Source organism: Schistocerca nitens, chromosome 3, assembly GCF_023898315.1.
Source record: "Schistocerca nitens isolate TAMUIC-IGC-003100 chromosome 3, iqSchNite1.1, whole genome shotgun sequence".
In the NCBI taxonomy this organism is placed as follows: Eukaryota; Metazoa; Arthropoda; class Insecta; order Orthoptera; family Acrididae; genus Schistocerca; species Schistocerca nitens.
In genome coordinates, this window is record NC_064616.1 from 737,169,568 (window position 1) to 737,183,295 (window position 13,728).

Sequence of the window (13,728 nt, forward strand, 5' to 3'; positions counted from 1 at the left end):
TATAAATCGCCGATAATAGTTGATTTGACCAAAGACAGATAGCAGTTGCTTCACATTGGTGGGAGGAGGCAGGTTTTGAATCACCTTGATATACTCCTTAGAGGCATGTAGGCCATAGGTATCAATTGTGAACCTGAGATAGCTGACCTCTCGTGCAAAAAAGTCACACTTTTCTTCCAGCAATGCAGGTTAGCCGCATAAAAAAGCTGAAACAGCTGATCCTGCTTGTCCATGAGGTCCACCGTGGATGAACCACTGACGCTGACATCGTACATATAATTGGCCGCCCCGGTCACCTGGCTTGTGAGGTGTTTCAAATAACGTTGGAAAATGGCAGGGGTGCTGGCAATGCCAAACAGGAGGCTGTTGTACCGGAAAAGGACACACAGGGTATTGATGACTAGGATCTGCTGCAATTCCTCATCCAACGGCAGCTGCAAATAAGCATCACATAAATCAATTTTGGCAAAAATGGCTGAGCCCGCAAGATGTGAGAGTATGTCATCCACCTATGCGACACACCGAGCGAGGTGGCGCAGTGGTAAGACACTGGACTCGCATTCGGGAGGACGACGGTTCAATCCCGCGTCCGGCCATCCTGATTTAGGTTTTCCGTGATTTCCCTAAATCACTCCAGGCAAATGCCGGGATAGTTCCTCTGAAAGGGCACGGCCGACTTCCTTCCCCATCCTTCCCTAATCCGATGAGACCGATGACCACGCTGTCTGGTCTCCTTCCCCAAAACCAACCAACCAACCAACCAACCAACCTATGCGACAGGATAGGCATCAATGATGGACTGAATATTGACCGTGTCCTTAAAATCACCACAGATGTGTAAAGCACCATTCTCTTGACTATCACGATAGGCACTGCCCAGCAACTGTGCGCAACGGGAGAAAGGATGCCTTCGCCTTGTAAGCAGCGAATTTCCACCCGGAGACTGTCTTGGGAAGCAAAGGGGACATGGCAGGGCTTTAAAAAATGAGAAACAGCAGAGGGAAGAAGCTGAACGTGCATGGTGAAACCCTTCACCTCTGGTGTGGAGGGCACTGATAATCCCAGACGACCAAAAATGTCCACACCCAGAAGCTTAGTAGTGCCGGGGGATCTGATCAAAAACTGAGTGGTGAAGGAACGACCACTGTAAGAGATTTGTGTGGAAAAAATGCTGTCGACTGATATAGAGTGATTACTGAAACTGCACAAGGTGCCAGTGTACAGGGATAAAACTGGCGAGCAGAAATGTTGGTATGTGGCACCATCCACAACAGAAACAGATGATGCCATGTCAATTTGGAAGACCACCGGAATATGGGCAACCTCCAAGGTAAGGAGAAAACAAGCACCCAACTGGGGAATGATGGAGAATACTTGGTCATCAATGGAATGTGAGGCTTCCAGACCCTGAAGTGGTGATTTTTGATGAGCCTGTGCATCTGTAGGAAGTGTGGCATCTACGCGATGTTTCTGAGAAGTCTGACACACCACAACGATATGGCCACCTCGGCTGCAAGACGTACATGTCGCTAGCCGGTGAGGACATTCCGACCGTTGGTGAGGCTGGAAACAGTGCGGACAGGATGGAAGCTGTGTGAAAGACTTCCTGTCACAGAGTGGACCAACAGATCAACGAGGCTCCCGCTCGGTGCTAGGCAACTGGTGAGCCACGAAAACAGCTGGACCAAGACGTGGTGGTTGTAGCCGGGGAGACTGTTCAAATGCACGAATGATCAGCAGAAAGGTGTCGAAGGACGGGTCCTGTAACTTCAAAATATCAGCCTGAAGACCCTTGTCTGCTGCACGAAACACCACCATATTGTGAATCGACAAAGAAGCATAAGACTGCTTGCAGGCAACATTGGCACACCGTAATTTACAATCGTGGGAGAGACCCTGGAGCGTCGTAATCCACTCCCGATAAGTCTGAGCTGGGGACTTTCGACAAGAAAAGAAAGTCTGACAGGTGGAGGTGATGTGTATTTGTGCATCAAAGTAGTCAAAAAGGCAGACCTTAATGTGAGAAAATGAGAGATCTCGAGGGGACTGCTCAGGGTTCAATTGTTGAATTAAACGATACACCTGTGTACTGACTGTTGGTTTTAAAAAAAAAAAGTTACCGTCTTCAATTTTTATCGTGGATCCCATGTGCCAGTAAATGTTGTTCCAACTGTTAGCCATAATTTGATCATAGTTCAACGGACCTATCTAAAGCCAGAAACATCGGTGGAGCCATGTGCAAAGTGTTCAATTTACTCACAATCGAATCAACTCTATGAGCTACCTCTTGCAACGCTGGCAAGTGAGAGCAAATTTCTGAACACGTGAGTGTTGCCTGGATCTGCTGTAGTAGGACCAAGGACTAAAGAAGCTCCTCAGAGGCGGCCATGTCATTTGGAAATGAAAGTTTTATCCTCATCGCCAATAACTGTAGTGTCCTGCAGTTGGCAGGAAAGAACTAACAGCCAATTTGAACACACTTTATTATAATTAAAGAAACATGCCTTCTTGGCATACACTAAGTGTTAAATGCAAGAACAAACAGAAAAACCCCACAACTCTTGTGGTGGCAAACCAGATAAGGAAACAAGACAATGGAAGAAAATACGACCGAAATGTACTCTACAAAATACAACATGCTACGACAATGCTACAACGAGTGAATACAATGCTGCAACGAGTGAATACAATGCTAGGGCCAGCATAAGTACTGACCAAAGCTGTTCGTAGCGGTTGATAAACACTGGCAATCTGACAGTCTAGGCGTGCTTATAAAGCCAGGTTGACGGAGTGTTACACGAGTCATATGAGTTCAGATTGGTGCAACCCTGTCACATGTTGTCTGGCGAAGTAGTTCCATGTTTATTTGGAAAGTCTGTTATTGTTTCTGTCTGCTGGAAATGTTTCTCTCCGCACTCCTGAAAGGGGGTCGGCAACCCATCTTGTGTGTTGATTGTGCGGGCCCTCTAACAAAAAGGGCCGCTACGACAGTGGTAGTAGTGGTGGTGGTGGTGGTGGTGGTGGTGGTGGTGGTGGTGGTGTTGGTGATGGTGGAGGTAGGGGGTGGGGGAGATAAAATGGATTGTAGAGTGAAAATGAGGGGGAGGGGGAGGGGGAGGAGAACAAGGTTAAGTGGAGTGCACGACCAGTTGAGACCCAGAAGTTATGGGATCAAAATGTATGAGGCAGGGAGAGTACCCACATGTCCAGATCACAAACGCTGTGTTAGTACAGAAGAATCTTAATAAGATGGTTTATGAAACTGTGCCTGAAGTCTATCAAACTAAGCTGCTCAGGAAGCTCAGCAGTAGCATGGTTTACCTGGTATTTGTCAACAGCTTAGTATTGGAAGCTTGTTCCAGTACGGCACAATCTTTCCTATCATCAGTTATGTTCCTTCACCTCCCCACTCCACACCACTCTCTATTTTCTTACTGCCCACTCCATATCTCCCCATCAGGTGGCAGCACTGGAAGACGAGAGAGAGAGAGAGAGAGAGAGAGAGAGAGAGAGAGAGAGAGAACTTGTCTGAAAGATAAGTCTCTTTTTTTTCCATTCCTGTCCTCTGCGTCCTATCCTCATAGCATTGGAGCTCATAGCATTGGAGACTAATGCTGTATCCTTTTACTCTTATTACACAAATTATAGTCTGTCCTGAATTTTCAATTATTAAATTAACATACTTCTAATTTGCATTTGTCATCAAATTATTAAGCTTTATTATGCATACAATTTGTGCATGATGTCCATAATTCTTTTTCAAGAGTTTGACGTTTAATCAAAAGTGAAATTGTATTAAATGAATACTAGCTGAGTTCTGAAGAACTGACTATTGTCTTGCTGTAGAAACTATTCTGCCTGTTTTAAGGCCTCCATTTTAATATGGCTCGGCAGTGTTTTGTCGTCAGCAGTGGATTTTCTTCCTTTCTTTTTTGTATAAGTTATTGCCTTTGGTTTTTTAAATGCTACACACTTTACTTCTGTGCATAGATGTACCATACAGTTTACTTATTACTGACTAGTATTGTGGTTTTAGAAATAAAAACTGCTTTTGAGACTTAGGGCCTACCTAATTTCGATTAGATGTGAAGTTTATATCTGCTTTGTGGGTATGGCATCACTTACATACAATGTTTCTGTATGGGTAAAAATATGCACACATGTATATTCACGGCAGATGTCAAAATACTACATGACACTGAAAATGTGGATGAAATGAGAAAAGATCTAACATCGTAATTAAAGTTATGTGTGATTATCATAGAAAACAACAAAATTTTATACAATAATTACAGTCCATTTACTGACAGACAAGTCCCCAACAATAAACAAGGAGACAAAATAAATTATCATTGAGGCAGCTGACGCACTCTGAGCTGAAAACTATGATGGGTGGATTTGAAATGTTTAAGAGCTGAAACTTTGTTTTATGTAGCACAGAAATCGTAAAGTGAAATACATGTACAAAGGAACAGTATATCGTACTTGGGCTTTTTTTTTTTGAAGATGGTATTTATGTGAGCTTTAATTTCTGGTTGCCAAATAGCTAAGTTATACTGATGTTATTGATTATTGGTCAATCCATAACCTTGGTTTGCTTCCAGAACTTAGTATTATATTTTTTTGCAGTGATTCACAATCTAAATAATTATGTGATTAGAATATAACAGAGGGAAACATTCCACGTGGAAAAAATATATCTAAAAAGAAAGATGATGAGACTTACCAAACAAAAGCGCTGGCAGGTCGATAGGCACACAAACAAACACAAATATACACACAAAATTCAAGCTTTCGCAACAAACTATTGCCTCATCAGGAAAGAGGGAAGGAGAGGGAAAGACGAAAGGATGTGGGTTTTAAGGGAGAGGGTAAGGAGTCATTCCAATCCCGGGAGCGGAAAGACTTACCTTAGGGGGAAAAAAGGACAGGTATACACTCGCACACACACACATATCCATCCACACATACATGTCTGCTTGTGTCTGTATGTGTGGATGGATATGTGTGTGTGTGCGAGTGTATACCTGTCCTTTTTTCCCCCTAAGGTAAGTCTTTCCGCTCCCGGGATTGGAATGACTCCTTACCCTCTCCCTTAAAACCCACATCCTTTCGTCTTTCCCTCTCCTTCCCTCTTTCCTGATGAGGCAATAGTTTGTTGCGAAAGCTTGAATTTTGTGTGTATATTTGTGTTTGTTTGTGTGCCTATCGACCTGCCAGCGCTTTTGTTTGGTAAGTCTCATCATCTTTCTTTTTAGATATAATTATGTGATTACTTATTTCTGGAAGAATACAACTTTGTCAAATAATCTCAGTCCTTTAATGAAATTATTTTTTTAATATGTCAAATAAATTCTGCAATAGTTACCTCACAAGTATTTATTTCTCTGTTCATTTTCTCAGTTTCTTTCATTATTGTTACAGGACCACATTTAAGCAACTAAGTTAGCTTTATACTTTTTTCAATATGCCCTTCTTTTTTCAATATAGAGACATTCAGAGCTGCTTAGATGCTTTAAGGCTAGTTTTCTGGGAAGATACTGAAGTAACTATTAAGGTTAGAACTTAAGTTGAAAGCTCCAGAGCTGATTTTCATCGCTTTATAATGCCCCAAGAATACTATTTACCATAACCACATTCTGTCCCACCTTTTACATCTAGTACTCCCTCTACAAAAAAGAAGAGTTATTTTGTTGAAATGTATGTGAAACACTTGATTTAACTACTGGATCAATTTAGAATATTTTCATCACTTTCCAAGTAAGAGTTTGGATGATGGTAACATAGGTCTTGTTGGGAATCGAGAGTCCAACATCGCAGAAGGGAAATAGCAGCTTGGTTAGCTTCTTGCTGCTGGAGAGCAAGGGTTTCAATCTGAGGAATGGGATGTAGGAAATTGGGACTGCATAGCAGAAATATCTTCCGGCCAGAGCAATGGTAGTTTTGGGATGTCTGTATCATGCAAGTGTGAGGGATAGGAACTGGGTACACTTGGAGGTATTGTGAAAGGAGGGGTGGCACCATGAAATGGGAACCCTACCGTGAATGGTTACCTTTACTCTCACCGTCACTTATGGTCCCTTGAGGAATTTACAATAATATATTAGTGACAACTCTTCATAATCAAAGAAAATTTATTCCTTCAGTCATTTGTGGGCTACAGGTGCAGCACTTGGGCATACTGGCTCATACTGGTTAAGCTGTCCATGTCTGCAGGAAGAGTTTGTTGGAATTCACTTGGACATACATAACAACCCCATGCGACTCATTGCTTACAGCAGTGTGACAATGTCCTCTACACAGAAAGCAGCCAACTGTTTGTTAAGGCTGAAGAAAATTAGAAATATAGTGTTAACAAGAATTTTAGTCACTGGCTGAAAGGACAGAACACTTCAAGCACAGGAAGAAAGGTGTAAGAAGTGTTTCCATTTTAAGTTTCAATAATTTTTGCCAACCAGAGGGTCTCATATACTTCGTCACAAGCACAGCTCAATCTTGGATACTTTTGCAGGATGAGGAAACAGTGAACACCAGAATGTGACTAAATATGAGACAGGTACTCCACATTTCACAGTCGGGGTGTCCTTTACACAATGACCTTGGGCACAAATATAGAAGTGGCTCAAGAACACAAGACACAAATACGACTGTAAAACTAGGTTTACACATGAGAGTTCTTCAATCTCAGAGAACTTTAATGAGTAATACGCATCATGTAAACAGTGCTGAAGGTCAGCTCGCCAGCAGTGTCCAACGGGGGGCGGGGGGCGGGGGGGGGGGGGGGGGGTCTTACATAGCCATGCTCTGCAAGTTTAGACCTCTCTTGTAGACACCAACCTCCCAAGAGCTGCTTGCCTTAGCTCTCAGACAAGAAAAGCTATACTGACATTGTCTGGAGAGCTGAGTGTACTTGGAGACTGCTGATCAGCCATACTGCATCCCAGATTTGTGCCATATTTCACAGTTTGCACACAACCACATCTTGGAAATATATTTTGCCATACTCGTGTACACATTAAATAGAAGCACCAAAAAAACTGTCACCTGTTCTACCTCCTAAACAAACAGCATGAGCAGTTAGCCTATTTCAGAAGTTCTAGACTTAGAACAATGCTATGCATCAAATTTCATCTTAATTGTTACTTTACCACATATTAAAGAGAATAAATAAACCTGGTGCTAGAAATACTAGTGTCACAAGCAGTCTGTCTTAACACGAATTTATTTACACATAAGAGTATCTGTGGGCTTTCCCTCACAAGCTCAACCCTTGCATACTCCAAAATCATCCCGCCACCTAATCTGCTCTCTTATCAAAGACAAACACAGTCGTTCATGTTTTTTTCTTTGTCATTAAAAGTATCAAAAGTGCAGCCGGACGCTCTCCCATCGCTACCTTTTCCTTCACACACATAACTGCCAACACAGCCACTTATGCCAAATAATGGCATATATGTAATTGATATATCTTCAAGAATAACACATACTACAATAAGGCAAAGTTTCTAGATTTATTTTTCATATTTACTTTAGTTCTTTGACAGATCACAAATTTTAAAATAATGATGACAGAAAGTATAATTATATTTTAAAAGAAGTATGAGGTGAGTTACTAAGCAACACGAGTAAGCACAGGCTAACAAAAAGTTTTGGGTTGGTTCACCTACTCACAATCAGGCATATGAGTGCAAGTTTAAAAATCCCAGTAAAGACAGAGACAATAACAGAGGCACAATTGGAAGGTGAATGCACTCCACTTGATAGAAATATTGGTTTAGTTGGATAATGATGAGTTGGAGTTATTAGCTGGAAGCTTCTGAATTGTCTCAACCATCATTACGACTGTTTAAATGTAAGATTTAACTCTGTTCTACAGATTACTCACAGCATATAATGTGAATGCAGCTACTGTTGCCTACTGTAGAAATTGTACAGTGTGTAGATCCATAGTATTGCCCATTTTAGATCTTAAGCAATAGGTATTTTTGCCCCCTTCCAATGCTAATTTCTCTTCATGCTAATATTCTGTATTAAGTGGTTTACCTTTCACATTCATTTTCTACCAAAAAAAACTTGAACTACGAAAGCTTACGCTGTACAGGAAAAGTATGTTTTAGGTGACAACTGTAATTTATTCTAAGAGATAAACATTAATTTCTCCATCTTGATTAATATTATATTTAGAAAGTAATACAGAGGGCACAACCTTTGATACAAATACAAAAATAACTTGGCAAAATGACTGAATTCCTCATTTAAATGAATAAATAAAGTGTCATTTCTGTGAAAGAACATATCATAAAAGAAACCTTATAATATGTTCTCTCTTATATGCTAGAATTCTGACATACCAAAAATAAAAATGCTCAATTCATTTATAACACAACTACAATTTATCCACAATGAATCCACTTCAGTCAAAACACAAACTTACCTTTAGGTGTAATGCTGAGGTCTGAATCAGATGATCTCCTACATATGCCACTAGGTCCAGCAGGTATCTTTGCTGGGGATGGAGAAATCTTGTTGCCAGATGGTAACGAGAGTGGCACTTCAACAGTTCTCTCAACTTGTGCTGCATCGTCGGCCGCAACGTGCCTGCTGATAGGGACCAAGCAGGGACCATGCTTGATGACGTGGTGTTTCAAGTCCTCAAGAGGACTTCCAACAAAGTTAGTACCATGCGTAACAGAGAGAGAGCAAACAGAGGAAGCGCTCCTAGTTTTGTGTACAGGAGATATATTATAGAGCAAATCAATGTCAGGATCATCAGCAGCAGCTACAACAGGTACTGATACAGTTTTTTCCAACCTATTGCTTGCTAGCAGAGAACTACGGCGATTCTCTAACGCATCAGGACTTAAATTAAAATAATGTGGTTTGTGTGAGAAATAAGAATCAATCACTTGCGAGCAGTGCTTTACAGGTGCAGTGCAAACAGCTGGCACACATAGCCTATTTGCAGCAAACAAGCAGTCAGCATGTTTGGTTGAATGAAGTAAAGATGTATTTCCAATATTGCAGTGAAAAGAAACAATGTCTGGTACTGATCTGGTCTTAATATTCATGTGATATCTTACAGAAGTTTTCCTTGTGTCAGGCCACGAATTTCTCCTATTCCTGATGTATACACAGTTTTCACTGCAACATTTTTCTAACATAGTTTCTTTTAGAGACGTATCAGTAACAGCAACAAGTGGAATATTTCGCACAGAATGTTTATCTGAATGAAGTGGTAAATGATTTGTGTGATCTGTGACAACCATCACTGTCCTGTATTTTTTGCAAGGTGCTGCAGTCAATTCACAGGCAGAATCTGACGTTTTTTCCATAGAGCTAGCTGGATCATTCACATCCTTGACAGCAAGAAATGCTCTTTCATCAATGGAAATTTCAAAATTACTCATAGCTGGCTGTGGAGCATAATAGTATTTCTGTCTGTGTTCATCAGATTCCTTTATTTTCCTCAAGCAATCAGTACCACTATTAACATCACTCCTTGTGGTACAATTGTTTCCTGTAGCTAACTTTGGCCTGCATGTATCTCCAGTATATGCTGTATTATTTTTATAATCCTCTTTATTGTCTTCCTGTAAAATGACTCTCACACTTGTATTGCCATGCAGTACTGAAGCAGCTTCACCAGAAAACTCAAAAGTAGACTCATTGTTGCACACAAATATTCCTACTTCCTGTTCAATATCAGTGTCAGCATTGGGTCTGGCAAGATTTATTTGAAAGTTTTTCATTTGAAATAAGGAAGTGGTAACTGGAATTTTTTCTTCATCTTTGTAAGAAAACTCAGATACGTCATCATCTGTACTTGATGAAGCTGATGAGGATGATGATGAAAGGTCTTGGATGTTTGACATAAGATGTCCATCAACATACTGTAATTCTGGTCCATCATCAGGCCTCGGCAGTCGCAAATAAGAACTTGCACTAATTAAAGTCAGGTCACTATCATTTGCCGTATCATTAATGCTTTCATCCACATTTCTGTCACATGTTGGGTATGTCACAGATGAGCCAGAGCCTTCTGTAACTTCTGTCACACTATCAAGTTGATGGAATGAGCTTTCTAATGTGGAATGCACAGGTGTTTCTCCAGTTGCATAATATGGCAATAAGTTGGAAACATTCACAGCTGTCTGCTTTGCTTCTACATTACTAATACTTGACAGTCTATTTGGAAAAACAGAATATTTGTGTAATTTAAAATGAAACTGCCGTTTACTACTATACACATCATGATGTAGCTTTCCTTTTAAAGCAGATAACGTACTTTTCCACTTCACATTATGAAAAAATGGCAAAAGCTTTACAGCTCTGATAAATCTGTTATTGCTTGTCGTTTGTTCTTTGTGTGGTATTTGCATTTTATTTATTAACTGCTTCATACTGTCATCACAATGACCAACAGAAAGACTCTGTGTAGACTTTCGAAACATATTTAAGCCTTGTGAGACATCACTATTATCTGTTTTGTCATAGGTGTAGGACAGATGGCGTGAATACTGTGGCCTCTTCCTGCTACACAAAACTCTACTGTTTTCTGTCTTATAATCTGTAGATAAGTATGAAGGTATGACTTTTACATGGAATTTTGGCTCGTTCATTCTTAATTCAAATCGTCTTAAAAATTCTATGCTAGTCTTTGGGTAAACAGTTCGTCTTCCTGTATTTCGATACTTCCTATGTGACCCTAAGGAACAGGCACCTAAACCTGATTCTGGTCTGAGCAAATGTAGACTTGATATCAGGCTTCTACTGCCCTCTACTGCTACACTACTACCTATGGCATTAGGCTTGGAAGAAAACATGCTGCAAATTGGAAAATAGGAAAGGGATGAAAGAGAGAAAAAAGAGAAAAAAGAAAACATGTTTCAGTTTATATAAATAAATAAGTTCTATATGAACTTCACAAAAGTAGGAATGTTACACACATGCAGACAGAAACTTCTATCTGATAAGATAAAATGGTAACTTATAAATGCTCATGAGTATCATGTAAAAAACCTAAATAATTTCACAATAAAGAAAACAGGGAGCTTTCTAGCAAACTGCATCATTTAAATCTGAGAGATAATGAATATTAAAAAATTTGCTTGATAGGAAGTATTTTGTTTTCAGAAAACATGTAAAGTAATAAATTCTATAGGAAAATTTCCTATTAAGGTCAAATTTCCTTTAATTTAAATATTTTTTTCCTGTAAAGGTCTATTCTGTATTTACAAAGAAAATGATAATCTCCAGGTGGGGGACTTTTCTCTTTTTCTTTCCTTTCCTTTCCAACTTATTTTAAGTGCTGCACATATGAAAGTGAAGTAATCTTTGACATAAGTTTACTGAACTCATTGTCAATAATCTCTAGCCCTTTATGCTTGAACAGCATGGCAGACTCTACACAACAGTATTTTTTCCTTCTGTCAGTTCTGTTGATGATTATAACTTAAGTATGACCATCTGAAAGGTAATAAGTAAGCTCAAAATGATTAGACGATTAAAGCTACTGATTATATCCAGGACTAAACAAGTACAATAAAATTCATTAATGTTGTAAATCACGTGCACCGGATGGGAAAATGAAACACAAATCTGAAGACTGCAATTCTAGTGCCTTGTATCTAACGATTTAAATACTGGAAACAGTTACAAATGTTCAGAATTCATGATGGACAAGAAAAATGTTTAATGTAAAATACTTTTTACAGTAGCTTCAGTTTGTATCCACCAGTCATTAAATGAAACAAAAATCTCTGGAACTGAAATGGTCTGCAGCAACAACCATTGTTAAGTTCAGCATCTACAGAAAAGAAAAAATGAAAACAATAGAATGTTCACAATTATTTTGCAGTAGCGCACCGGTAATCTGTCTACTAATATTGAGAATAAGCTCAGTTCAAAGCCATGAAGTTGCTTATTCTGAAACACAATGGGCTGAGTGGTCTTTTCATAAGGCATATCTAATTCCCGAGGTAATTCTTGGTCTTTAAAACCCTCACTGCTGACTTGATATGAAACTGTAAAATGAAAAGGGGGCTGATTACTTCAATACAAGTTTGTACATGCTATTACACTTTAAGAATCCCCAGTAATAATTATCTTCCTTGTAACCAATTATGAAGGAGTGGGAATGTTGACACCACAAAGGTAAACACAAATGTTCTTTCAAAAAATCTAAACATTCTCTCTGATTGGCATATGATACTGATTAAGTGCACAAACTTTCCAGTAACACAAAAAAGACTGAAGAACAATGAAGATATTATTATGCATAGCAACATTAGAACATACAAAATGTGAAAAGTTCAAATAATTTTTATTTTGTAATATAATTTTTTGACTTTGAAAACCCAGAACTTACATGGCATGCTTCCTCATGCTTTTTTGCATTCTGTGAAGTATCTTGCTGATACAACCACTACCTGCTATGAAACAGTGATCTAGTTTCAATAATGCATGATCAAGTGAATAACAATTAAATAGAATTTTGTTGTAGGATTAAATAAACTGTGCCTTGAGATAGGATGCACTAATCATTGCCAGGTATTTTATAACTCTGTGGGGACTCTTTTAAGGCTGAGAAACTGTTCATTTTCGTCTGAGACAGGCAGTGTATTAACAATCATGAATCTGTACTGTAGTAAGATATGTCAAATTCAAAAATGTGTGTCGGATTAAGAAATTACTTAAGGCAGTGGAGTTGTGAATGTGGGAAACCATTCTTTTCTCTAATCCCCTGTCACCATAAATATGTAGGACCTGGCATCCATTATAATGGGAATGTTAGGGAGATGATAGGGATTATATGATGTGAATATAACAGAGGGAAACATTCCACGTGGAAAAATATATCTAAAAAGAAAGATGATGAGACTTACCAAACAAAAGCGCTGGCAGGTCGATAGACACACAAACAAACACAAATATACACACAAAATTCAAGCTTTCGCAACAAACTGTTGCCTCATCAGGAAAGAGGGGAAGGAGAGGGAAAGACGAAAGGATGTGGGTTTTAAGGGAGAGGATAAGGAGTCATTCCAATCCCGGGAGCGGAAAGACTTACCTTAGGGGGAAAAAAGGACAGGTATACACTCGCGCACACACACACATATCCATCCACACATACAGACACAAGCACACATACAGACACAAGCAGACATATGTCTGCTTGTGTCTGTATGTGTGGATGGATATGTGTGTGTGTGCGAGTGTATACCTGTCCTTTTTTCCCCCTAAGGTAAGTCTTTCCGCTCCCGGGATTGGAATGACTCCTTATCCTCTCCCTTAAAACCCACATCCTTTCGTCTTTCCCTCTCCTTCCCCTCTTTCCTGATGAGGCAACAGTTTGTTGCGAAAGCTTGAATTTTGTGTGTATATTTGTGTTTGTTTGTGTGTCTATCGACCTGCCAGCGCTTTTGTTTGGTAAGTCTCATCATCTTTCTTTTTAGGATTATATGATGTGATTGATCTATTTGTAATTAGTGTAGTTAGTAATTTTAAGATATAATATATCACTTTAATGCCTCTCCAATATATTTTTTAAGTCTACTCTAAATTTTACTCAGTTCAGTCACTGTGTTTTTCCCCTAATGTTTAGTTCTGGCAGGCAACACAGATAAATTAACAAGCACCTCAAACAGAAATAAGCAATGCAGCATCTTGAGCAGAAGGAAAATCAAAAATAACATTTGCACATTGCTAACACAACCAAGTCCTCACTCA

General features: G+C 39.4%; 1 protein-coding gene across 3 annotated transcripts in view; it reads right to left on the minus strand.

Moving 5' to 3' along the window:
- LOC126248711 (C2 domain-containing protein 5) overlaps positions 1-13,728 on the minus strand; it is a 219,728-nt gene that overhangs the window by 89,186 nt on the left and 116,814 nt on the right. For all 3 annotated transcript variants that reach the window (XM_049950008.1, XM_049950009.1, XM_049950010.1), the window contains one exon: positions 8,435-10,824. In XM_049950008.1, coding sequence (XP_049805965.1) covers positions 8,435-10,824 — 2,390 coding nt within the window. The remainder of the gene's footprint in view (positions 1-8,434; positions 10,825-13,728) is intronic.